The sequence below is a fragment of the Kwoniella pini genome, chromosome 5 (genome assembly GCF_000512605.2).
Source record: "Kwoniella pini CBS 10737 chromosome 5, complete sequence".
Lineage (NCBI taxonomy): Eukaryota > Fungi > Basidiomycota > Tremellomycetes > Tremellales > Cryptococcaceae > Kwoniella > Kwoniella pini.
In genome coordinates, this window is record NC_091720.1 from 779,904 (window position 1) to 801,983 (window position 22,080).

The 22,080-nt window shown below is 44.5% G+C and overlaps 4 protein-coding genes across 4 annotated transcripts; 1 reads left to right on the forward strand and 3 right to left on the reverse strand.

Annotated features, from left to right (window-relative positions):
* Positions 1–332: 332 nt before the first annotated feature.
* I206_104061 (uncharacterized protein) lies at positions 333–5,376 on the reverse strand (the record flags this gene model as incomplete). Its single annotated transcript, XM_019156097.1, has 6 exons — positions 333–549; positions 615–1,495; positions 1,557–3,425; positions 3,492–4,250; positions 4,318–5,030; positions 5,112–5,376. The coding sequence occupies 6 exons, from the start codon at positions 5,374–5,376 to the stop codon at positions 333–335; spliced, it is 4,704 nt and encodes a 1,567-aa protein (XP_019011055.1).
* A 1,020-nt stretch (positions 5,377–6,396) lies between these two features.
* On the reverse strand, positions 6,397–9,714 carry I206_104062 (uncharacterized protein; the record flags this gene model as incomplete). The annotated part of the gene is made up of 9 exons (XM_019156096.1): positions 6,397–6,702; positions 6,759–6,880; positions 6,938–7,264; positions 7,319–7,520; positions 7,580–7,753; positions 7,917–8,087; positions 8,139–8,259; positions 8,312–8,451; positions 8,518–9,714. The coding sequence occupies 9 exons, from the start codon at positions 9,712–9,714 to the stop codon at positions 6,397–6,399; spliced, it is 2,760 nt and encodes a 919-aa protein (XP_019011054.1).
* Positions 9,715–10,244: 530 nt separating this feature from the next.
* I206_104063 (uncharacterized protein) lies at positions 10,245–15,957 on the reverse strand (the record flags this gene model as incomplete). Its single annotated transcript, XM_019156095.1, has 24 exons — positions 10,245–10,374; positions 10,434–10,704; positions 10,757–10,881; positions 10,934–11,145; positions 11,203–11,319; positions 11,377–11,655; positions 11,712–11,948; positions 12,005–12,178; positions 12,233–12,345; positions 12,397–12,586; positions 12,643–12,984; positions 13,039–13,203; positions 13,255–13,473; positions 13,528–13,843; positions 13,898–13,991; positions 14,042–14,453; positions 14,503–14,697; positions 14,751–14,833; positions 14,885–14,982; positions 15,036–15,181; positions 15,236–15,305; positions 15,359–15,471; positions 15,526–15,735; positions 15,814–15,957. 24 exons carry the CDS (start codon positions 15,955–15,957, stop codon positions 10,245–10,247), a joined length of 4,455 nt encoding a protein of 1,484 aa, XP_019011053.1.
* Positions 15,958–16,526: 569 nt separating this feature from the next.
* On the forward strand, positions 16,527–22,054 carry I206_104064 (uncharacterized protein; the record flags this gene model as incomplete). Its single annotated transcript, XM_019156094.1, has 27 exons — positions 16,527–16,741; positions 16,817–17,343; positions 17,405–17,446; positions 17,498–17,607; positions 17,669–17,874; positions 17,936–18,226; positions 18,280–18,397; positions 18,451–18,508; positions 18,563–18,580; positions 18,637–18,682; positions 18,738–19,064; positions 19,129–19,258; positions 19,322–19,543; positions 19,612–19,860; positions 19,922–20,005; positions 20,070–20,184; positions 20,251–20,324; positions 20,379–20,391; positions 20,446–20,591; positions 20,651–20,765; positions 20,817–20,860; positions 20,911–21,144; positions 21,203–21,345; positions 21,410–21,435; positions 21,489–21,672; positions 21,747–21,836; positions 21,904–22,054. The coding sequence occupies 27 exons, from the start codon at positions 16,527–16,529 to the stop codon at positions 22,052–22,054; spliced, it is 3,978 nt and encodes a 1,325-aa protein (XP_019011052.1).
* Positions 22,055–22,080: the final 26 nt, after the last annotated feature.

The following is a 22,080-nucleotide window of genomic DNA, read 5'->3' on the forward strand; positions in this document are numbered from 1 at the left end:
AGATACTATAAAGGGATAACATTACATGATAATCTATGAAAAGCTGTCTGTCGCTTTTCTCAATAGGATAAGAGATAAGTAAATGTGGGGTATAACTAAGAAGACATGAAACCAAATTAAAATGAAAGATATCTCCAAAACTATATATGCTTTTAAGAGAGGAAGAAATATGAGATCTTATGAAGCTTATTGATGCCAAGATACTATCCGGAAGGAGGTGATCTTGACTATTCTATGACAACCCGGAGTTTTGATTCTATGCCATGGGAAGGATGAGAGATATCGTATCACGACGTTGCTATGCAGTGTAAAGATAATGTGGATAACCGAGTTTAAGCAGAAGATTCCTCTTCAGCCACTTGATTGATAGCTTTTTCGAATTTCTGCTTGGGCGTTATCCTTGGTTCGCCGTATACGTCAATCTTGTCTCCCAACGCGCCAATTTCTTCATCAGAAAGCGATAACGGTTTGATGAGGAATACAATCGCCTTGTAAGCCGATGGGAAATCCAATGAATCATCATCTAGCGAAGGCATTCGTGCCTCGACGCTGCGAAAGGAGAAATCGTGATCAGTATTGGAAAACGTCCATAACCTCGGAGGCCGAATACTCACGCAGTTCTCAAAACCTCGGTCGTAACATTTCCAGCTTCCAAAGCAACCTTCCAACCTCTGGCAACAACCTTGGCGTCTTTCTCCTTGGCAATTCTGAATACATCTTCAAGTAACCTTTCAGCGAGTAAGTGTCTTCTGGATTCAGGTAATCCCTTGAAGTATTCCGAAATATCTTCAGGATCCCTTGAACCACCTTGATCTTTCTCTCCCCACAATTCCTTCATGTCTGAGGCTATCTTCAACTTAGCACCTTGTTCAGTCAATTCTTTGGGTGCTTCCTCAGCAGGAGTTTCGTCCTCCTCTTCCTCTTCCTCATCTTCAACTTCGCCCTCCTCAGCATCCTCACCTTCCCCTTCTCCATCACCCGGTAATGGTTTGGTTCGAGGCGCTAACTGAAGTTTCCTCCTTTGAGGAGCAGCTTCACCGGTTGCGTCTGCACTTCCTCGTCGGCCTTCGACAGGAGCTTCGGCGGCATCGTTAAGAGCAGAGAACATATTGGCGGAAGAAGGTTGTCGAGATAAAGGAGGAGTGACTGATCCAGCGGCTCCAGCTTTACCCTTTCTAGCGAACACACTGGATGGACCGAAAGTCGGTGCCGAAGGCATGCCGGTGGAAGAGATATTTCGACCAATGTTGGAGAAATCGGCTGGTCGACCGAGACCGGCTCGAGGGTTGGCCGAGACAGATTGCCACTCTCCAGGTTGAGGTCCATCTCTTGATCTACCAGCTCGAGATCCGCCTCGAGATATCGATCCTTGCGATGCTTGAGCGGCGGCAGCGGCTTTTTCTTCGGCAGCTTGTTGATGGATCTCAGCGATTGTCATGACTCCAGCTTGCTTGTTTCTCGATCTCCATTTAGCCTTTCTCAAGTCCATGATGTCCTGTTCAAAGGCCGCGTTGTTAGCACACCGAAATCGAAACGACAGCTGGAAGATTACTTACCATGATCATGAACTTGATACGTGATGAGATAGACTCGCTGTTAACGACTTGTTGTAATCTCTCGAATACAGTGTTCATGTTATCAGGCGCAGCTTGATCATAAGCTTCACCAATGGTGGTAAGTAATTTACAGGTCGACTCGATATCCTCTTCATCGGGATCCGTGACATTACCCAACAATCTAATCAAACATTGTCTAATGACACCCTTGGAAACCATTTCAAGTTTATACAATTCACCAATAAGTTGAACTAAACCTAATCCTCTTCGTTTAGCCTTTTGTGCGGCATAGTACTCATCGGACATCAAGACTGCTTCGGGTTCAGCTTCAGGTTCGCCCTCTTTCTTTTCAGCGGCCTCTTCTGCCTGCTTCTGTTTAGCTAATCGCTCCTTGTCTTCTTCAGACTTGGCAGCAGCAGCTACAGCTGTGTCTTCTCGCGCTTTCCAGCCAGCTTCGAAATCCATTTGACATCGACCTAACAAGTATTTTCTGAACAAAGTACCTCCAGATGTTGGCTTTCCTTCGAGCACTTCGGTTACAGCAGGGTTGAGTTGTACCATCAACAATCTACACAATTTAGCATACATAGCTGACCAGTGTGCCTCATCGGTAGCTTTCTCGAAAATGAGCTTGATGACCAATTTCAGCGTCATACCATTAGTTTCATTTTCAGATTTGTTGGCCCATTCCAGTATTTGTTTGGAGATACCATCGAATTTCTCTTCAGTAAGCTTGTTGAGCAATGACTTGACCTTTCTTTCGATGAATGCGGGCGATCCTTCGTCATCACCCCCAAGTCGAGTTCTTGTCCAAGCGTTACCGGATATTTGCAATGGCGGAGGTGCAGGTTCCTGCGATAAGTTTGCTTGAGGAGCTCGTTTGGTACCACGTTGGGAGCCTCGGGAAGCACCTGATCGGGATGTCGATGGACCCATTGATGGAAGACCAGACATACCAGGAAGACCACCTGGACCACCTTGAGAAGGTGATCGACCCATTGATCCAGCTCGAAGGGTAGCTTGGTACCGTTGTTCACTGGTGGTACCTCGGAGAGAACCAGAACCAGATCCGAATTGACCCATACCGAAAGAACCCATACCTTGACCGGGGAAAGAAGGTCTGTTGATGCCACCAATACCCAGTCCAGTTGGTACACCGCTGGCACCTCGGCTTTGAGGGCCTGTGGAATTTCGCCCACCCCTAGCACCTCGACCACCGAAACCGCTAGAAGCATCGGCCTCAAGCCCGATCTCTTCGAGTGGAGGTAAGCTCTCAGGCTTCTCTCGACATACACCCATGAATTGCATCAAGAAATCTCGGTCGTATCTGAATTTTCCAGGTTCGGCACCGACATTGAGTTGAGGTTGGGGTGACTTGGTTGCACCCGGGTAAACAATAGAGGCGATATCTTCGATGGGTTTGGCAGTGTTAAGTGCTGATTGAGCTGCACTGGGTGATTCATCACCACCCATAGAAGGAGAGGAGGGTTTGAGATCGAGGGCGGAAGGAGGTGGTCTTCGAGTGGCAGACGCAGCACCGTTGATAGCGGCAACTGGTTTGGCGGGAAGACCAGCACTAAGGGCTGGTGATGCGAGTGGAGATGATGGAACGGATGCAACAGGTGTCACGAGAGCTCGTCGTTGCTCGTCGGCTTTCTCTCTAGCTTCTTGCGCGGCAGCGTGAGCGGCAGCCTTTTCTTGTTCAGCCTTTTCAGAGTGTTCTCGGATGGCCTTGGCACTAGCTTCCTTTTCAGCAGCAGCTTTCTCTGCTGCAGCTTGTTCAGTAGCAAATGCTTCTTCAAGCTTCTTTTTCTCCGCCTCAGCTTCAGCTTTCGCCTTGTTCTCGGCTTCCAACTTCTCCTTCTCGGCCTGGATGATTCCGATCAGCGAACTTGCTATGTACTGGGACCCACAACTCAGAACACGACTACTCACCTTTTCAGCCGCTTCCTTGACCTTCTTTTCCTCCTCCTCCTTGGCCTTCTTCTCCTTTCGTTCCTGCCTCTCCTTCTCCTCTTGTTCTTCCATCAACTTGAGTTTCTCCTTCGCAGCTTCCTCTGCTAGACGAGCTTTCTTTTGATCCTCTGATTCTATTCTGACGATCACCGGTAATGCAGGTTTTTTCTTCGGTGCTTCAGGCGCAGGAGCTTCAGCAGGGATTTCGGGTGTACCAGCGCTAGGTGGCGTTGGAGATACCTTGGCTACTTTGGAGGCTTCTTGAATGTCCTTCAAGTCGACAGCAGAACCATCTGGTCGAGATATCTTGATAGCGGCGGTAGTTTTTCTTGGGGTAAAAGTAGCAGCAGATCCAGACAAATGAGGAGGGAAGCCAGATACCGAAGGACTGAGGGCAGCTGAAGGGGAGAACGTAGGAGGCATTGGTCTTTGTGGGGTGACGGGGATGGAAGCGGCCGATGCGCTCGAAGGTGTTGGTTGGTGACCACTCATAAGGGATGGAGGTCTTGTGGGAGGAGTAGGAGCTGGGCTTGCACCACCGCTTCCGGGGAGAGTAGCAGAAGGTGGCATAGGTGATTGTGAGTTGGAAAGTTGCCCTTGAGCAGCTCGGGGAGACATCGCAGCTTGTTGTTGTGCAGGGTTATATCCGACATTGTTATATTGCTGATTTTGAGGATGTTGCTGAGGAGCCCATTGTTGGCTATATTGCTGTTGCTCGTACGGGTTGTAGCCCTGTTGCTGCGAGCAATGGGATATCAGTTTAGACTCTCTCAATCAAGAATAATCAGCCAAAAATGCGACTTACGTAGTAGTTTTGCTGAGGGTATTGCATCATTGGATAACCCGGACCTTGAGGACCAGGATGCATACCATATGCTCCCATACCGCCTGGACCCATCATCATTCCAGGTCTGGGAATACCTTGAGGCCCTACTCCGTTAGGTCTAACAGGAGATTGCTGGGGAGGCATACCACCTTGTTGGGGTGGTCTGAAACCTTGTTGAACATGAGCAGGGGCAGAAGGGTTGTATTGGTTAGGTGGGATAGCTTGGTTGAGTACAGGGGATCGTTGCTGATTGGGTAGACCTCCACCAGGGGGACGAAGGTGAGGAGTGCCTGTGTATGGTGAGTTGGGAAGACCGTTTGAACCAGGTTGATAACCTGATTGACCCATTGATTGTCTTCTATCATGGCTCGGTGGTAAAGCGTTTTGGGGTTGAGGAGACATGGCTGATGTAATTGATTGTTGAGATGAATGTGGTTTTCCAGCAAAAAGAGAATGTAAGTCGGGGTTCTTCTTGGGTGGCGCTGCTCCTGGAACAGGACTGGTGGAAGCGGAAGGACCTAACGAACTCATTCTTCTAGTCTTCACTGCGTTGGGATCGTTTGAAGCTTCAGCATCAATCGAACCGAAGGACTTGACCGCATCTGAAAGGTGACCACCAGTAGTTGATGGTGCGGCAGGGGAAGATGAAAGCATGGGGTTAGGATGATCGACAGTTCCGAAAGCTATGTTACCTGTGTAAGATGTTAGATGAGTTCAAATTTGGAATTTGACGATCGATTGGTGAATGGGATTTAATTGATCGCATTACATACCTCGTTTTATGTCCATTCCTCCTCCAACTAGCATACTGCTTTTCCTACTATGACCACCATTACCAGCTATTGGAACTGGATTTGGTCCGTTTCCGTTTCCATTAGTTACTCCATTTGGTAAAGAAGGTGTATTACTTCCTGAAGGTGGATTTGATTGAACTGGACTAGCAGTTGGTGGTCCACGAGACCAAGCTGAAGAAGAAGAGGAATTTGACGCTGAGGCTTTGCCTACTGGTTGTGAGTTTTGTGGTGTAGTTTTGCTCATTGACGATGATAATTCGATCTCCTTTTTTATCTTTTCGGTTAAATCCTTGAAAATCTAAAGTTTTCAAAGATTCCTAAAAAGGTATGAGATCTTTAAGTAATTAAGCAAGTTATGTACGTTTGAAGAAAACGAATTTGGAAAAGTCGATAAATAAGGGACTTTTACAAAAAGGATTATTATTGACACAAGGATAACTCAATGTGATGTAGCTGATGTGAGATCATTAGCAAAATTTTGAGTCGTTCATTTGAAACAAGTAGCGTGTACGAACTCACAAATCCAGATGACGTTATATGAAAACGATAGTGGTCTTGATGTTCCAAGTACTATCAATTATATTCTATGCGATATCTAACAAACTTGAGGAAAGAGAGATGATGATCGATTTTATAATGATCTATCTAAATAATCCTCGTTTTTTAGGATGAGATAATGACGAGAAGTTGTATTGATACTACTATCTTGTCTTGTGATAGATGATTTTGTTTTTGTTTTTTTTTCCCGTAGGATTGCTGTACAATTCCTGACAAACCTTCAAGGGATAGAAGGATGTAGAGAAAGACAAAAAAAGGAAAGAAAGATAGACCTCTTTTTTTTAATGAAAAGGTCCGTTTGAGGTGAATAAGAGAGTAAGTTAAATTGATATGAAGTAGAATTGAAAATGAACTATCAAAGGGAAGTGAAAATGTTGCATTCAGGGTTCAAATCACACACTCACACTATACAGTAATAGTAATACTTTAGTAGTAATAGTAAAGTGAGTGTAATATACTGGGTGGCGGCAATTCATCAAAAAAAGCGGAGTTTGCGGAGAAATACAAAATCTCATTACATTTTGTTTCTATTCTCAATTACGACATCGAACCTTACCCGACATTACCGACAAACTGGAATTTAAACCATTCGTAAAATAGTAGATAATCATGCATTACACTGGAAACATTTGTTGTCGAGATATTGAATGTCGCTGACTTAATAGATATACAGAAAGATATATGATAGGATAAGAGATACAATCACTTAATTGATCTTGCTAATGATATCATCTAGATTCTTCAACGCTTCTTTGACGTTTTCCATCTCAATCTCATCCTCACCATCGTCCTCTGCACTTTCGTTTTCATCTGATGGCCCGCTTAGTATCTGTCTCAGATTATGATGTACTTCATACAATAAACCTCTCAATGATCCTCTCAATCCTTCCAATTTACCTTTGACATTTTGGCCAGGTAACGGGCTGAGACTTTCTTGCTCGATTGAAGAGTTCGATAAGAGGAAATTAATTATCACCAAAGCCAAATAACCTGTTATAGCTTTCGCGAATATCTACAATACATTTGGATCAGCTTATATCGATACACCAGAGCCAACAAAAAGCTTACATCGTCATCATTTTGTTGATAATCAGAATAAATCTGAGACAGATGATGAGTGAAAGATAATTGATCAAGGCAATTACACTTTCTTAAACAACCGAAATTACCTTTGCATCTCGAGCTCATGCCTAAATCAGACATGAACATCTAAGTTCGCTGGGAAAGTTGATTATACAGAGACTCACTGGTGTTAGCTAGTATTTGCACAACTTTTGCGTCTGTGCGAATAGCCTGAATCAAGAGAACCAGTATCGTACATAAGAAGTCTCGTTGTAAGAGCGTTGTGTCAGGCTCCGCTTGCTCCACCATCTCGACTTCTGTTGCTCGTGATTCTTCTTCCCTTGCTTTCGGAGCCGTTGATGTTTGCACAGGTATGATGTGTTCACGTTGGAGAAGCGATCGAAGTAGGGCGGTCGATGCACCTCGTATAACGAGAAAGGATCTGATCCACTCTGGTGAAGAGGTTGCCAGTACAATGAGTAATTGGAGTATCTGGCCGATACAACGCGAAACTACAGCGGGTCGATCAGGGTGAGACCGACACACAATCACCCGCTTGAGCTTACCGTTGGGTGATGACTCGTCCTCCACGTTGAGCCACACGGCAGTAGCCGTAATAACGACATTCACTAGAGCTTGTACGCTCTCTGTCTGACTGTCCTCCATCTTGTCCTTACATTCTTCGGACCCCTCTACTAGCCTAAAGATGATTTGCAATAGATAGTATATATGGTCGGAATCTGGAGGATCAGTTTGTGGTAGTAAGTCCTATAGTAGGGTATCCTATCAGCACACGGATCGGACGTTTTTCATGATCTCTTATTCACCAATCCCTTTTCATGAAGATCGAATCTATCTCCCAATATCTTCGTTTCCAGTATTAAGCTATCGAGGACTTGTTTGAGAATAATGGGATCGTCGATGATGTCCATATCGTCCTGTTCGGCGACCATTCCACAAATGCTATTAAGCGTTGATGATGCCAGTATTCTAGTGCTGGCCTTTTGATGTAGTTCGCATCAGCGTGATCATGAGAAGTCACAGGTAGAAAAACTAACAGTAAGATGAGCGTCTCGGCAAAAGAATTCAAAAAAATTGCGTATCTTCTTGCTCTGCTTGTCAATCAGCGTGTGCGCTCAGTAGAGACAAGACAAATCAACTAACAGAATTGCTGAGTTTGGTTTTCTGACTTTGATCTAAAGGACCATTCTTCGTGTTCAGATTCCTTAATAGTAGATTCATAGCTTGGTCTCGATTATTCCGCATCAGCTGGTCAATGCCTGTGTTGGATTTGATAAGAATTGCGAGAAACAATATGCAGATAGTCTCCATTGTCTGTGTCACTAATCAGCATAGCTAGACTAAGACGTTACACCTCTTACTTACCATATCATATTCTTCACCTCCGGCTTGCATCAAGCTTCCCCATACTATTTCGATTTGACCGCAAATTTCCATTTTGGCTAACCAACTTTCGTCTTGCATATTTCTGATAATATCGAGAGCACTAATGTGGTAATCTTAGTACCTAGATTCTGACCGAAGGGCATGAAAATTACCTTGTTCGTTTGAACGAAATGCCCATTGTAGGATCTCCTATGCCCTCAATCAAGCAATTCAATTCATCCATAAATCTCCTATTCTCACCCTTCGATCTCATATCGGATACAGCTTGAGGTGCTCTAGCAACTAGTAACTCCTGTTATTACCCAAATTAGTCAGCTGATGTCAAATCTGCGCTAATAGCCATGTGAGGTATACTTACAGCCATCAAATTACCTGACCCATTATCCGTCTCTTCATTATCAGTTTCGAATTTCTTTCTAAGCTCCGCATAACTAACTTCAGGCGCATTCTCACTTATTCCCACATCATCTTCTGATACATTCGATAATTCCAAATTCACTTTGGAAACTTCTGCTAACATTGATCGTTTACCACCATATGTTCTTTTTGCTCTTCCACCTGATCCACCTGCTCCTTGCGTTACAGTATTTACACCTAAACTAGAATTATCTTGATTTTTAGGTGATGATTTGGAGGGTGATTCTGGCATAGATTTCGTGCGACTCAGGTTTTTATTAGGTGTTGAAGGTCGTTGAGGACTTATTGCCGAAGAAGGAGAAACTTCCATTGAACCTCCAAATGCATTTTTTGGACTTTCCTCAATGTCCTCATTTTGATCTTTCGATGGAGTAATAGGTAAAGCACTCATACTTTGAGTTTTAGTTAACATCCTTCTCATTCCACCTGGTCTTGTTAATCTCTGCTTAGATCCTTCGCTGATACCAGCACCAGGAGAAGTAGGTAATTTATTATCGCCACGACTGGGTGAATCATCAAAATAATCCTTTCTAGGCGATACATTAGCGAATAAATCTTCAAACGATGATGGCGATGCTTGAGGTGTATTGTTCTTTGACAATGATTTGATTTTGCGTGGTGGAGTGGAAGGTGCTTTGGTATCAGGCGGAAGTGGTGGTGAAGATGATGGTGGATGAATATCTACAATTGGTGCAGATTGTTTTTGAGAAGCTTTCCGTTTATTGGCAGGAGAAGTGGTCGAAGAGCTAGTTGTAGTTTCCATTGAGTTGAATCGTTTGATTGGTGGAGGAGAAGGTGAAGGCGATCTAGCCTCAACGAAAGACGATGAAGAGTGATTTCGAGCTGACGATAGATTTCTAGGCGAAATTCTGGTTTGATTATTTTGTATGTTTCGTTTCTCTGAACTCGACTTGGTCTTCTTCGATATCGGAGATCCATCTTCGACTGCCTTACTCCTTTTAAGGAAGGTATCACTATTTCCATCCTCATCGCTATCTGTATCATTAACTAATGCTTCGGCTCTCCGTTTTTCTCTTATTGCTGAAGCTCGTCTTGAGTATATTTTATGAGCAGATAAGCTTGCTGATCTCATGATCCCACTTGGGGGCGAAGGAAGAGGAGATGATGAACCAGCCATGATTTAGGCGTACTCTGATTGCTGTTCTTATATCCTGCCAAGCGCAAGTGCTGACGACATCAGGATGAGCAGGTGCTATGAAGGGAGGCAGGTCTGGACATTGTGCGGCCCATCAGCTTGTATGTCTTTGAAAAAAACAACGGTATAAGCCTCACCAATCAGAGCTTGTCCATCAGTGGTATCATGAGATGCGGGGATCAAGAATGAGGAATACGTTTCTTGTAAGGTGGGTGATGGGCGATGAAAGAAAGGAATCTGAGATGCATTGATACAGGTGGTCAGAACATTACTCGAAAGCAAGTGGTAACTCTTATCACAGGGCCCCGCAATTGTCATATTCGGCCATGTCCTCCCGCCAGTCTGCCTCAACGTCACTGATAAATTAGCTGAAAGCAATGAGAGATCGTACAATCGGGATGAAAGTCATCAATGCACTAGATATATGCATAGTCTATATAGAAGGTAATTATACATATTACTATACACATCATAAATTTCGAATCAGGTCACCCAAAATTATCTTTTCGATTCTACTCATCAGCATCGTCATCTAGATCGGAAAGATCCACATATGCAGCTTTTTTAGTCGCTCCCCTTCCTGCTCGAGGAGCTGTCTTTCGAGGAGCCACTGGAGAAGGTTCAAAAGTATCTATATCCATACTACACGTCGATGAGTCAAATCAGCGAGATGCAAAGTCAGTCCAGCAAACGCAACTTACGAGTCGTCAAAATCAGATTCACTCTCCTCTTTGACCTTGTTCGCTTTCGTTGGGGCTTTAGCTTTGGTCTTAGGAGCAGGTTTGGAAGGTATTATATCAATATCTGACTCATCCGACATTGGTGCCGCTTTCTTCTTGGGCGCAGGTTTGGCTTTGGGCTTAGACTTTATAGGTGTATTATCTGAATCATCTTCGATTATACTTGCAACAGCTGGTTTTGACTTCGTTACTCCCGTCGACAGCGTAGCTTTAGCTGCGGATACGGTGTACACTATGACGTTGTGCTTAGTTCCCGATCACACAGTATCCATGTGGGTACTCACTATCGTCATCTGACTCATCAAAGTCCATCTTTGTTTCAATCTTAGCCTTAGGTTTTGAGGTAGTTTTAGTAGCTGCTAGCTTTTTGGTTGGCGGTTTTATATCCTCCTCATCCGAAACATTCGTGCTGTCCAGCAATTTAGCGATCCCTACCGGCTCATAACGTGTCAGCAACTTACCTGTCTCGCTTAACAGGCGATTTTTTAACGGGAGAAGCTTTAGGTTTAGGTTTGGCTCTAGGTTTGGCAGCTGCTTTCGGCTTGAAATCCTCTTCCTCGTCATCTGTGTCCTCGCCTGCAGCACGCTTCTTCTTCTTGGCGGCAGCTTTGATCGCGCCTTTTGTTTTGGGCTTGAGACCTTTGGCAGCGAGGGTGTCGTTGTCCAAGCACAGCTACAACCACGTGTCAGTACTCCGGGATCTCTGTGAAGGACGAGCGGCATTACCTACCTGCCATTCCTCTAGGAATTTATCCAGATCGGTGTTCCAAATATCTTGAGGTGACAGTTTCAGCAGTTCGATGAGTTCCGCCTCTTTGGTGTCTCGTTCAGCGAGTAATTTGTTGACCTAACGATCACAGCGGGTTTTCAGCGTGACTTCATGGCAGAAAAATAATTAACCTACCTTTTCGACAGTCAAACTCCAGATCGCCATACCCAACAAATAATCGTAGTCGCTCGCCATGCCTTCATCTTCTTCCTCAAGGACATTCTCGGTTTCTCCAGCCTCCTTCGCGGCGACCTTCTTGGGGAATGGTCTGAAGTTCAATGCTCTCAATTCATCGACGATGACAGATTTCTTCTTGTTATTCACGTTGAGCTCCTTGGCGATTATCATGGTGACGAATCGAGCTTGATTGGAAAGCTTTTCGAATTGCTTGTTCAATTCATCTGCGAGCCATTGCTGAAGGATTGCTCAATGTCAGCAGGGCTTTTACGATCATAGTTGCGTTCATTCACCTTTCGTAAACCGTAGAATTCCAATCGTTTCCCGAAGAAATCAGACAAAATGTCTTCTGCATTGGCGTACTTTCTGATCTTTCCGTTTAGATCGAAACAAACCATATTACCGGTGCTCAGCGTGGTGCTCATCTTGAATCGTTTCTCCAACCCTTCTTCTTCCGCGGCCTTCATAGCTGCTTCAGACAAATGCAGCTTGAAATGTACGGTGGACTCGGTGTGATGCTCTTCATAATCCTACAAGAATCCGCAATTTCAGCATGACAACAGCATCATCTTGAAAAGAAGCTCACTTTGATGGAAGATGGCACTTTATCCGTACCCGTAGTCATTTCTTCAATCATTTCTTTGAAATCTTGTGTCCATTTTCGGATCGGTAATTCTGTGATTTCAATAGTCTTGTCATCGATTTTTTCGATGATACCACTGATTTTGTATTTATCTTGCTCAATACGCTCGATCGAGCCCTGTTGTACAATCTTAGTCACGTTCCGCTGTTTCGTTTCATTCTCATAACTGACCTTGAAACCTCTGAACCATGGGTTCATTCTTTGGGGTTCCTCGCCGCGCATCATACGGCGAATGTTTTCTACAATGTCTACAGGGTTGTAATTGGGTATAGATGTACTCCAACCTAATGGTCCACCTGTTAGCTTAACCAAATTTACTGTACGAAACACCTTACCAGTTCCGATACCGTCTGCACCGTTTATCAAGACCAAAGGTACTGTAGGCATATAATAGTCCGGTTCGATACCCATACCCTCCTCAATGAGGTAGTTGAGTAACCCTTCATCGGCTGGATTGAATATGGCGCGAGTCATTCGTGGTATAGCCGTGTAGATATAACGAGGACTGGCGGCATCTTTACCACCCTTTTAACCAGGAAGTATCAGCCTGAGCCCGTATTTATGATTAGAACAGAACTCACAGATAGACGGGTACCGAATTGACCGTTAGGCGCCAGCAAGTTGATATTATTGCTTCCAACAAAAGTCTGCGCCAATCCAACAATTGTTGATGCCAAAGAGGCTTCACCGTGATGATAGGCAGTCTTCTCAGATACATAACCGACCAATTGCGCGACCTTGATTTCTTTCGTTAGATTTCTCTTGAAGGTGGCGAACATTACCTTTCGTTGACCGGGCTTGAGACCATCCGCAACTGATGGGATTGATCGCAAGTTATCAGCCATCGAGAAAAGGATAAGCTCTTTGTTTACGAAATCGGATATGGGGATAACATCTGTATCATGGTCAAGGAAAGTACCAGGCTACAGAAACTAATCAGCTTATCAAGGCAATCCGTCTTTCCTCAACAGGCTCACCTTAAATTGCCTGAGCCATTCTTTACGATCATCGGCTTTCTTCTTGCTGAAAGCCATATCGATCAACCCTCTATCTTCCGTCTTCAGGGTGTCGAAAGCAAGTCTATGGCGATCCAGATCGGCGAAATATTTCTGCGCGTCTTCCGCTTTACTCGTTCCCAAACCCTACATTCAAGGATGAGCCGAATCCTTTCTTTCGAAAAGGGCTAGACTGACCTTGTAGTACTTGGACTCCCATCCTCTGCCTTCATTGTTTTCTGCTTTCCATTCTTCGTATTGGGGCATAGTATAGAAGGTATGCTCTTGTTTACCTTTCCACACCTTCACGATTGGTGTGATAAACTCGAGCAGGAAGTTGGGGATCCTCAGGAGTGAAGGGTATGCGTGATCAAAGAAATTGATTAAAAGACCTTTAATATGTGAGCCATCGTGATCCTATATTCGCCTATCAGTTTATGCGCTTTTGATTCAGCACCAACAAGAGCTCACCTGATCGGTCATGATCATCAGATGTCCATAACGTAGACTGTCAGTTGTAGTATAATCTTGTTTGTGTTTGAGACCAAGAATTTGCCTGAGGTGGTTAAGTTCCGCATTCTTGATGATCTGCTCGTGGCCGGCTTCTCGGACATTCAGCAATTTACCTCGTAGCGGGAAGACACCATAATTGTCACGACCAATTACACTCAGACCCGACACTGCCAGAGCTTTGGCCGAGAGACCTTCGGTCAAGATCAATGTACAATTCTTGGAATTCCTTCCACCAGCTTGGTTAGCGTCTTCAAGATTGACGATACCGCCAACACTGCATGAAGCCGGAAATCAGCTGGATTCGCAGGGTTCCCCGAGGTCGACTTACCGACTTCGCTTTGCACCATCGGATTTTTTCATGATTTGATCCTGCTTGAAACGTGCCCAACTCAAGACATTATCAATGATACCGGTTTTCGTCACTGCAACCGAGCTCAACTGCGTTCCTAGTCCAAGGGATGATTCAGCTCACCTTTCTTAATGAAATCTTCCGACAAATCACATTTACTGCCGAAAGCGGACGACTTGAGCGTGAGATTCTCCTTGGTTTGCGAGTCGAAAGCAGGATTCTCAATAAGCGCATTGACGAAAATCCACATGTGGTTTTTCACTTGGAAGGGCTTGACAGGAGCAGCCTTGTTCTTCTTCTTGATCTGCTCCAGCAATTTATTTGCTAGTTGAGTTGAAACCATGTCGACATGAGTTCCACCTTTCGTTGTGGCAATCGAATTCGCAAAAGAGACTTGTTTCATCTCTCCGTCCGATAGGGTGAATGCTATCTCCCATCGTTTGTTGACTACCTCGTACACGAGAGGAGGCTTGCTCATAGCCATACCTTCAGCAGATGTAGCTGCACTTGCTGAGTTGACGTACATCTCGACGTACTGCCGACCAGATCAGCAATAAGCACGCCAGATCTTGAGCTCAACTCACCTGTTTGAAGCCTTTGATTTTCAATCGCTCGTCGTTTAAGAACACCTTGATATCCTTGACAGTACCAGCCATATCGTATACTCGCTTCATCAACAATGCATTTGTATCGTCATCTATACCGGTCATACCGAATCTAGGTAGATCAGGGGTGAATGTGATTTTCGTCCACTCTTCCCCCTTTTTGTTCTCCGTGATCTGCAAAATGAATATCAGCTTCTGATAATGATGTAAGGGACTTAGCAACTCACCTTGGGTGCCCCTTTCTTGTCCATATTGTTGGAAAATACCTGCTTGTACTTCTTACCATTCACTTTATCGGCAGTCTCGACGACTGATCGATTGGGTTAGCTGACTATAGAGGCTGTACGGCCTGCTGACTCACTAAATTCGTGGGAATAGATGTTAGCCAATTTAGCACCATAACCATTACGACCACCAGTCAGCTTTTTCTGGTCATCGTCGAAGTTACTTCCCGCCAGTCTATGATCGCGTTCTTGTCAGCATTTCGCCCACAAGAGTTCTTCTGTGCTCACAAATGACCAAAGATGAGTTCTGGAATCATCACACCTTCCTTTTTGTGCATTTCAACGGGAATACCTTTTCCGTTATTGTACACAGATATCGTATTCTTCTCTCGGTCTATCGTGACTTTTATTGAATCCATAGTAGCGTCGTTGATCTACTCAAGTGATCAGTCGGCGTAACAAGTTCTTGGAACGGTGAGTGGACTGACCTTATTATCAGCCGCATTTACCAAGATCTCATCAAAGATTTTTAGGAAACCAGGTACGAAGGTAATATCCCTTCATGAATAACTTGTCAGCTTGGACAGGAACAGAGACAGTTATGAGCTCACCTGTATATCATCCCCTTTGTCTCTTCTTCGAAGACCCACATCTTCTGCGAAATAGCTTCCACTGAACCAATATATGTATCGGGACGTTTGAGAACATGGTCTCGTTGTGATAGCTGTGTTTTGTCAGCTCAGGACGTCAATGAGAGCCTAGAGATTGATCATCTTACTTTCTGATATACCTCACTCGCGCTCTTATTCTTTGCCGGTGCAGCAGTACTTGGTCCAGCACCGAAGTTATCATCATCATCTACAACTTTCGCTTTAGGTTTAGCAGGAGAATCCACAAAGTCGGACTCCACCTCTGAGATGGAATCATTAGGAAGGTTCTTGCTTGCTAGAGGTGTTTTCTTGGTAGCAGACTTTTTTACGGTCGATGCCTGTGAATCTCTCGTCAGCATTCCTTGTCATATGCCCCTATCGTCGTCGGTGATCTCGAGAGTCTAAATAGGACCTACCTTTGGAGCTTTCGAAACTGCTGCCTTCTTAGCTGGAGCCTTCTTCTCTGCGACTGGTTTCTTCGCTTTGGATGACTGAATGTAGCCTTCGGATTCGCTCCCACTATCCGCCACTACGAATCCATCAGATTCGCTGTCAGACATCGTTGATGCTCTACTGCCGATATGCGTTGTGAGAGTTCGAAAGATGCTGTACTTCCCCGTAGATTTTCGTGAAGTTGAATAAGCGTGAAGTGTCTGTCGTCGCGGTAGTATGGAGGTTGATGAAGGTCTGAGTACAACAGAGGAAATGAAGATTGAAAAGGAAGATTTAGCAAGAGTCATCTACCATCTCATCAGCTTATTTGCTATTTAATGCAGGTGAATGGAAACACTTTGATTTTGAGATGATCAGACGCGTCTATGCGCTTTTGACTGGCTTAAGCTTTGTTTACGCATTAAATAGGACTCACGTGGTTATGTCCTGACGTGGGGGGTTTATTGATCAATTTGATTCCGCTCTTATACACAGCAACCAGTTCTTTTGTCGTCACCATTAAATATACACTCATGAACAACATAACATCCTCGGGCTCACTTGCACCACGCAGCCTAGTGACAAGGTTGCACCAAATACTATTGGCAAATAGCATACTCATTAGACAAGTCATCTCGTCAGAAATTCTCGGCAATATCCCCAACCCCTTTTGGATACGTCACTAATACTACGCGCCATGTCGCGTCAGCAACAAAATCCATTTGACGATTTGTTATCCGACAATCCGCAACATCAAAATCAGCACGTAACCCAGGATGACCCTTTCGGAGATGACGAGCCGCAGCTTTTCAGTCCATCTGGAACTACTCCATATGGTCAGAGTACGAGGTCTGGCGCCGGAGGATCCGCTAAGCCTCAAGCCGGATATGCGTTAGATCCATTTTTCGACGAGTTAGTCGGATTCCTTTATTCTCTGTCATCTCGCTTCTCGTTTGAGTAAAGCTTATGCTGATGCTGGTTCTTCAGTGACGACGAATATGGAGGAGGTGGACAATCGAGTGGATATATGGCTCCTCAATCATCTTCAACTGCCAACATCAGTCGGTCATTTGGCCGTTCTGATCCTTCGTTGCTCGAATCCCATTTACCTTTAGCCCAGTCCGGAGCTGTTCCAGCAGGCTTTTCCGGTCCTCCAGACGATAACAAGCAATATCACTCCTCAAGTTCAAAATCGTATGGATTAGGTGGTGCAGATCCATTCGAAGACGACTTAGATGGTCCGTCAGCCTATGCATTCTCAGCACCTGGATCGGGTCCATATGCTGCTCAAAGGAAAAGGTCAAGATGGCAACGAATAAAAGAAGATCACCTCACAGATGTGGATTGGACTTTTGGATTGAATAAGATGCTAGGTAGAAGAGGGAAATTCGATGGTGTTCCCAGGGAAATCGCATTGAATGATGCGGAAGGAAATAGAGTAAAGGGCTACGAGAATAACAGCGTTACAACTGGGAAATATGGTCCAATCACATTCCTGCCAAAATTCTTGTTCGGTATGTCGGAAACAAACCTCATGAAGCTGGTGGTAGACACGACTGATACAATGCTTTGTAGCCGAATTTTCACGGTCTGCCAATCTGTTCTTCTTGTTCACAGGTGAGCTCAATCCATTGCGTAATAAGATTTTCAGCTCACCCTTGCTTGCAGCTTGTATCCAACAAGTACCCAATGTTTCGCCTACTGGTCGATATACGACTATTGTACCTCTTGCTGTAGTATTGATAGCGAGTGCTTTTAAGGAGATCAAGGAGGATTTGGTGAATTGACAGCATTTACAGAAGGGGTCATGCAAGTTGAACTGACGAAATGGTTTCGCAGAAACGGCACGCTTTGGACCGATCGCTCAACAATAGTATAGCTCAAGTTCTCATCAACCAAGCTTTCCAACCTAGACCATGGAGGAGGATACGTGTAGGAGATATAGTTAGATTAGAGGCAAATGCTTTCATACCTGCGGATATGGTGTTACTGAGTAGTAGTGAACCTGAGGGCTTGTGTTACATCGAAACAGCGAACCTAGACGGGTGAGTGAAGCTCGTTGCTACGGGCGTACACTTGAGGAGGAGCTGATGCTGGTGTCTGTAGGGAGACCAACCTGAAAATCAAGCAATCTCACCCTTCTACGGCTACCTTGACGAATCCTCAAGCAGTCTCTTTACTACGGGGACATCTTCTTTCAGAAGCTCCTAACTCATCTTTGTACACATATGACGGTACTTTTCACCTATCATCAACTCATCCTGGCTCCGCCCCTACCAAAATACCGGTGGGGCCAAATCAGATGCTGCTACGGGGAGCTCAGCTGAGGAATACAGAATGGGTCTATGGTCTTGTGGTCAACGCTGGTCATGAGACGAAGCTGATGAGGAATGCTACGTGAGTAGTATTGCGAGGTAGACCCTCAGTGTCGATACTAATCATGCTCGTAGAGACGCTCCTGTAAAACGTACAGCGGTCGAAAGACAAGTCAACAGGCAGATTTTGTATCTTTTCGTATTATTGCTTATTTTGTCTTTGGTATCCACCATCGGAGGCAGCATCCGCACGGTGGGTCAATTGCTCGCAGTATAGCCATAACGAACTGACAAGCTATCTGATAGGCCTTCTTCAACAATAAGAGCTGGTATTTGCGGATGGCTGGAGAAAGTCCCAACAAAGGTGAGCCTTATTCTTTTACGCATATGTAGTGCTCAATGCTAATGGTCATTGTAGCCCGACAATTCATCGAAGGTGCGCGCCCCTCAGCTTTCAAAATCGGTCGTACAAGTGCTGACCCTATAATATAGATCTTCTAACCTTCATTATTCTATATAATAACTTAATTCCTATATCGTGCGTTCAGATTCTGGAACTGCATCCTCGAAGATGAAGCTGATACACTGCTCAGGTTGATCATGACTATGGAGGTCGTGAAATTCCAACAAGCTTCCCTGATCAACTCCGATTTGGATATGTACTATGCCCCGACAGATACTCCCGCATTGTGCCGAACCTCTTCTCTAGTTGAAGAACTTGGTCAAATCGCTTACATCTTCTCTGACAAGACTGGTACTTTGACTCGGAACGAAATGGAATTCAGGGAATGTTCAGTATTCGGTACGATGTATGCCCAGACTGTCGATGACAATAAGCGGGAATTGGGTCAAAAGACTTTCGAAACCCTGCGGCAAAGGGTCAACGAGGATAATCTGGAAGGTGCGACTTTGAGAGAATTGTAAGTGAAAACTACAACAAGTTTCGCAGCAAAGCTAAATATGTATGGGTTGATTGTGGGTCAGTCTGGCTCTTCTTGCTGTTTGTCATACCGTCATTCCTGAAGAACGAGACGGGAAGATGATATATCAAGCCTCAAGTCCTGATGAAGCTGCACTTGTTTCTGGAGCTGAATTGTTAGGTTACCGTTTCCATGTAAGTATGGTATAAGACCTCAGGCAGTCCAAACCGCATGGAACTAACTTGCCTATCTTACAGACACGAAAACCCAAGTCTGTCTTCATTGACGTCAATGGTCGTTCCGAAGAATATGAGGTCTTGAATGTTTGCGAATTTAACTCATCTCGTAAACGAATGTCAACCGTTGTTAGAGGTCCGGACGGTCGAATTAAGCTGTATACTAAAGGTGCAGACACTGTCATATTCGAACGATTAGCCCCGGATCAAGAATTGTCCGAAACTACCCTTGTGCATCTTGAGGTGAGCACACATTCGCTCTCGGAGAAACCTCAGCCGGACATCTTCGACTGACCACTTGTTCGATGTAGGATTATGCCACTGAAGGTCTCCGAACTCTATGCCTAGCTTACCGAGAGATATCGGAAGACGAATACGCAAAGTGGTCCGTAATGTACGATAACGCTGCTTCTCAAATGCACGGTCGTGCAGATGCTCTTGACAGAGCAGCAGAAGTAATCGAACAGAATTTGGTACTACTCGGCGCTACCGCCATCGAAGACAAGCTGCAAGAGGGTGTACCAGATGCTATTCACACCCTTCAACAAGCTGGTATAAAGGTCAGTCCCTTAGGATTTCAGCACCGATAGGCGCGTAGCTGATGTGATGGAATGATGGTAGATTTGGGTATTGACAGGAGATAGACAGGAAACAGCTATCAATATTGGATTGTCTTGTCGATTGATTTCTGAATCGATGAATCTAGTACGTCTCACTGGTGTTAATCATTAATCGACGAAGCTGCTTATACGGATTGACGTTGCGTCAGGTCATCATCAACACGGAGACTGCAACCGAAACATCCGAACTCTTGAATAAACGATTGTTTGCCATCAAAAATCAAAGAATGGGAGGTGATGTAGAGGAACTGGCGTTGATCATAGGTATGTCGGCTTTTGACGTTCTTTCCCTTGGGAAAAGAGAGCTCTGTAGCTGAAGTTTTATCTCAGACGGCAAGAGTCTAACGTACGCACTTGAGAAAGATTGTGCGGACGTCTTCCTAGAATTAGCTATCATGTGCAAGGTGAGCTGCACGAGCATGTCTTGCCGGGGAAATAGCTGACCTTCGTATCTTCAGGCTGTTATCTGCTGTATGTATTTGGAATTAGCTTCTAGCTCTACTTGAATTGACGGATAATACTTAGGTCGAGTATCGCCTCTTCAGAAAGCCCTTGTTGTCAAACTTGTCAAGCGGAGCACAGATGCACCCTTGCTGGCTATCGGTGACGGAGCCAACGATGTAAGTATGATCCAAGCTGCCCATGTTGGAGTCGGTATATCCGGTGTCGAAGTAAGTTGCCTCATTACATTTGTCTGAATACAAAAGCTTGGCTAATACGGAATTCAAAGGGTCTGCAAGCCGCTCGATCTGCCGACGTCGCCATTTCGCAATTCAGGTTCTTGAGGAAGCTCTTATTAGTTCATGGTTCTTGGAGTTATCAGCGTTTAACGAAATTGATCTTGTGTAAGTAGCTCTGCGAGTAACGATAAGATCAGAATTGACGGTCTCACATAGACTCATTCTACAAGAATATCACGTTCGCCTTGACACTCTTCTGGGTAGGTTCCACCATACTGATACTAAGACAAATGAGCTAATTGAAACTCAGTATTCATGGTTCAACGATTTCTCGGGACAAATCTCATTCGAAGGCTGGTCAATGTCATATTACAATGTTATTTTCACGATTCTTCCTCCGTTGGTTATCGGTATATTTGATCAGTTCGTTTCAGCTAGAATGCTGGATAGGTACCCTCAACTATACCAATTAGGTCAATCCAATCATTTCTTCACCCCTGTGAGGTTCTTCTACTGGGTCGGCAATGCATTCTACCACAGTGTTGTGAGTGGCATATCAATCAAACCGCAAAGCCCGAGTACTAACTACCTTCTCATCACAGATCTTGTTCCTCTTCTCAGTGCTCGTCTTTTACAACGATCTCATTGCCTCAGACGGTAAGAACTCTGGATTATGGGTCTGGGGTACAACCTTGTACCTTGCCGTCCTTTTGACTGTTCTAGGTAAAGCGGCTTTAATATCCGAGTAAGTTCACTCAACCTTTTGAGCTTATCAAGCACTATAAACTGACATGTTGTAACGTAATCAGTGTATGGACGAAATACACTCTGGCAGGTAAGTTAGATTGTTGATCGGAGTCAGAAGCGCAAACTCATAATTTCACATAGCCATTCCCGGGTCTTTCGTATTCACAATGGTCGCTTTACCTTTATATGCCATCATCGCACCTTTATTGAACTTCTCATTGGATTATAAAGGTATTGTACCTAGGTTATGGGCAGACGCGGCGTTCTATTTCTGCTTGATTCTGTTCCCAGTCGTTTGTCTTTTACGAGACTACGTTTGGAAGTAGTGAGTATCGGTGACGATTAATCTATCTTCGTTGTAATTCAAGTATGCTGATCTCCTTTTTTACAATGATTCAGCTACTCACGAACATATCATCCAACATCTTATCATATTGTGCAAGAAATACAAAAATTCAACTTATCAGATTACAGACCAAGGCAAGAACAGTGAGTCATACTGTACAATATGACCGAAGCTTTGTACTTTCGCTAATGGTTGTACGCGAAATTGCAGATTCCAAAAAGCTATTAAGAAAGTTAGAGCTACTCAACGTATGAGACGACAAAGAGGTTTTGCATTCTCTCAAACTGAGACTAATGATCAAGATCAAACTAGATTGATTAGAGCTTATGATACGAGTGTAGCTAGACCAACAGGTTATTAGTAGACTCATCTGAAAGAACAAAGCAT